General features: G+C 48.0%; 1 protein-coding gene across 1 annotated transcript; it reads left to right on the top strand.

Moving 5' to 3' along the window:
• Positions 1 to 916: 916 nt before the first annotated feature.
• On the top strand, positions 917 to 1,831 carry LOC126703795 (uncharacterized). The gene is made up of 2 exons (XM_050402867.1): positions 917 to 937; positions 1,028 to 1,831. The coding sequence occupies exons 1-2, from the start codon at positions 917 to 919 to the stop codon at positions 1,829 to 1,831; spliced, it is 825 nt and encodes a 274-aa protein (XP_050258824.1).
• The last annotated feature ends 990 nt before the right edge of the window (positions 1,832 to 2,821 follow it).

Raw genomic sequence — 2,821 nt, 5'->3', positions numbered from 1 at the left:
CGACCAGCTAAAGAGAAAGTTGCGCCATGCACAGCGAAGGCGAGCTTCCTCTAGCCCTAACGCCTCCCCTAACGGTAAAAAGGATGGTAGCTATAGACGAAGGTCAAAGACCCCACCCAGTGAGTCTTTCTCCTATGAAAAGGAGAACCACCACAAACATTGGCACATGAGCCCCCCTCGAAAAGGCATGGGAAACGACACTATGGGCAAGGCGTTGGATCAAATCTCTAGGTCGCCTTTTGCGTGAAGAATTGAGTGAGCGGAACTCCCCTGGCGGTTCACTCAGCCCACGTTCACCATGTATAATGGCAAGACAGACCCCATAGAGCATGTGAGCCATTTCAATCCAAGAATGGTCATCCATTCCAGAGACAAAACCTTGATGTGCAAGGTCTTCCCATCCAGCCTAGGGCTCGTAGCAATGAAATGGTTTGACAACCTGAAGCCCGACTCCATAAACTCCTTTAAGGAGCTCACCTAGGCATTTGGCTCTTGCTTCATCACCTGCAACAGAGTCCCTCGGCCCCTATCATCCCTGCTATCATTGAGTATGAGAGAGGGAAAGACCCTGAAGACATACTCGGACAAATATTGGGAGATGTATAATGGGATGGACGGTAATTTTGAAGATGTCGCCATTAGCACCTTCAAGAGTTGCCTCCCAACAGAGCATGGCTTAAGAAAGTCCCTAACAGGAAAACCTGTCGCCAATCTGCACCAACTCATGGACCGTATTGACAAGTATAAGAGCGTTGAGGAGGACTAGCAAATGGGTAAAGCAAAGGATAAGGTTATCCCTTAGGAGAGGAGGGATTTCAGGTCGGACCAATACAGTAACAGCTGGTCGCGGAGAGATTTTGCTAGTCAGGCAGGGTCTACCAACGCTCAAGCAGTCAATGCAGTGTTTCGAGAATCGATGCACCAGGTTCTAGAGAAGGTTAAAAATGAACCGTTCTTCAAATGGCCAAACAAGATGGCTGAAAACCCCCTGAGATGAAACCAGAACCTTTATTACCATTACCATCAGGACCAAGGGCACACTACAGAAGACTGCAAGAATTTATGGGACCATTTGGACCAGCTAGTCCGAGAAGGGAAGCTGAAACACCTGTTGCACCACACCAATAGCCGAGGGGGTCAAACAAATTCGGAACCTAAGAGAGATGATTCTTCGAGGCCACCTTTGGGAATGATCAATGTCATCTTCGCTGCTCTCGGTAGGACCGGTTCTTGCCCTTCTAGAGTAATGTTCGTAGCTCGGCTTCCTGCCGAGAGCTCCAATCCAAAGCCTAAAAGGGCCAGGGTGGAAATCCTACTAGTTCTGGGCTTTTTGGACGAAGACAAGATCAGAATCATCCAACCCCATGATGATGCTCTGGTGGTCACATTTAGAATAGAAGGGTACGATGTAAAGAGAGTGTTAGTAGACCAGGGTAGCGCTATCGAGGTCATGTACCCTGACCTGTACAAGGGGTTGGGATTGAAACCCGAGGACCTGACAACCTACAATTCCCCTCTGATTAGTTTCGAGGGGAAGACTGTTATTCCAAAGGGCCAGATTAGACTACCCTTACAGACTAGTTCAGAGGTGGTGGAGGTGAACTTCATCATGGTGGATGTCTACTCCCCCTACACGGCTATTGTGGCAAAGCCCTGGCTCCATGCTCTGGAAGCCATTTCATCCACCCTGCACCAAAAAGTGAAATACCCCTCAGGGGGCCGTGTTGAAGAGATTGTGGGGGACCAACCTGTGGCTCGGCAATGCCTTGTGGCCGCCATCTCACGGCAGCACGAAGCTAGTTCCTCGACTACCGCCGAAAGGGGCTTATAGCAATCAAAAACTCTAGAGCCGCCGTCCCCTGAACCAGACGAAGAGCCCAAATGCGAGGGTTTGGAAAAATTTATCATAGGTGGTGATCCGAAAAGGTTATTTCAGGTCGAGGCTCAACTACCCCCTCACGAGAGAGAGAGAGGAGCTACTGGTATTCCTCAAAAGAAATATTGATGTGTTTGCATGGAACGCTTACGAGGCTCCGAGGGTGGATCCAGATTTTATCTGCCATCACCTAAACGTTAACCCATCCGTCATTCCCAAGAAATAATTACCTCGGCGCCTATCCAAAGAACATGCAGACACTATCAGGGAAGAGATGATGAAACTTAAAAAGACAGGGTTTGTCAAGGAGTTCTTTTACCCTGAATGGCTGGCCAACATCGTAGTAGTGAAGAAGAAAAGCGGGAAGTGGCGAGTATGTGTGGACTTCACAGATTTGAATAAGGCCTGTCTAAAAAATCATTTCCCTATATCTCGAATAGACCAATTGGTAGATGCAACGGTCGGCCACCCTTGGATGAGTTTCTTAGATGCCTTTCAAGGTTATCATCAGATACCACTCGTCTTGGATGATCAAGAGAAAATAGCATTTGTCACTCCCATTGGAAACTACCACTATAAAATAATGCCATTCGGCTTAAAGAACGCAGGGTCAACTTATCAAATGATGATGACAAGAATGTTCGAATCTCAGTTGGGCAAGAGCATTGAGGTCTACATAGATGACATGGTGGTGAAGAGTAAGGTGGTGTCCGAGCACGTTGCAGACCTTGGAAGCATCTTTGAAATCCTGCGAGAACATAGGTTATGCCTAAACGCTTCCAAGTGTTCATTTGGCGTTGGATCAGGCAAGTTCCTAGGATACATGGTGACTTATCGGGGTATCGAGGTCGACCCCAATCAAATCAAAGCCATTAGCAGTTTACAACCACCCCAGAATCCCAAAGAGATCCAGAAGCTTACCGGAATGGCTGCCGCCCTGAATCA

Source organism: Quercus robur, chromosome 2, assembly GCF_932294415.1.
Source record: "Quercus robur chromosome 2, dhQueRobu3.1, whole genome shotgun sequence".
Taxonomy (NCBI): domain Eukaryota; kingdom Viridiplantae; phylum Streptophyta; class Magnoliopsida; order Fagales; family Fagaceae; genus Quercus; species Quercus robur.
The sequence above is the reverse complement of the archived record's forward strand: the minus strand, read 5'-3'. Positions and strand labels throughout refer to the sequence as shown.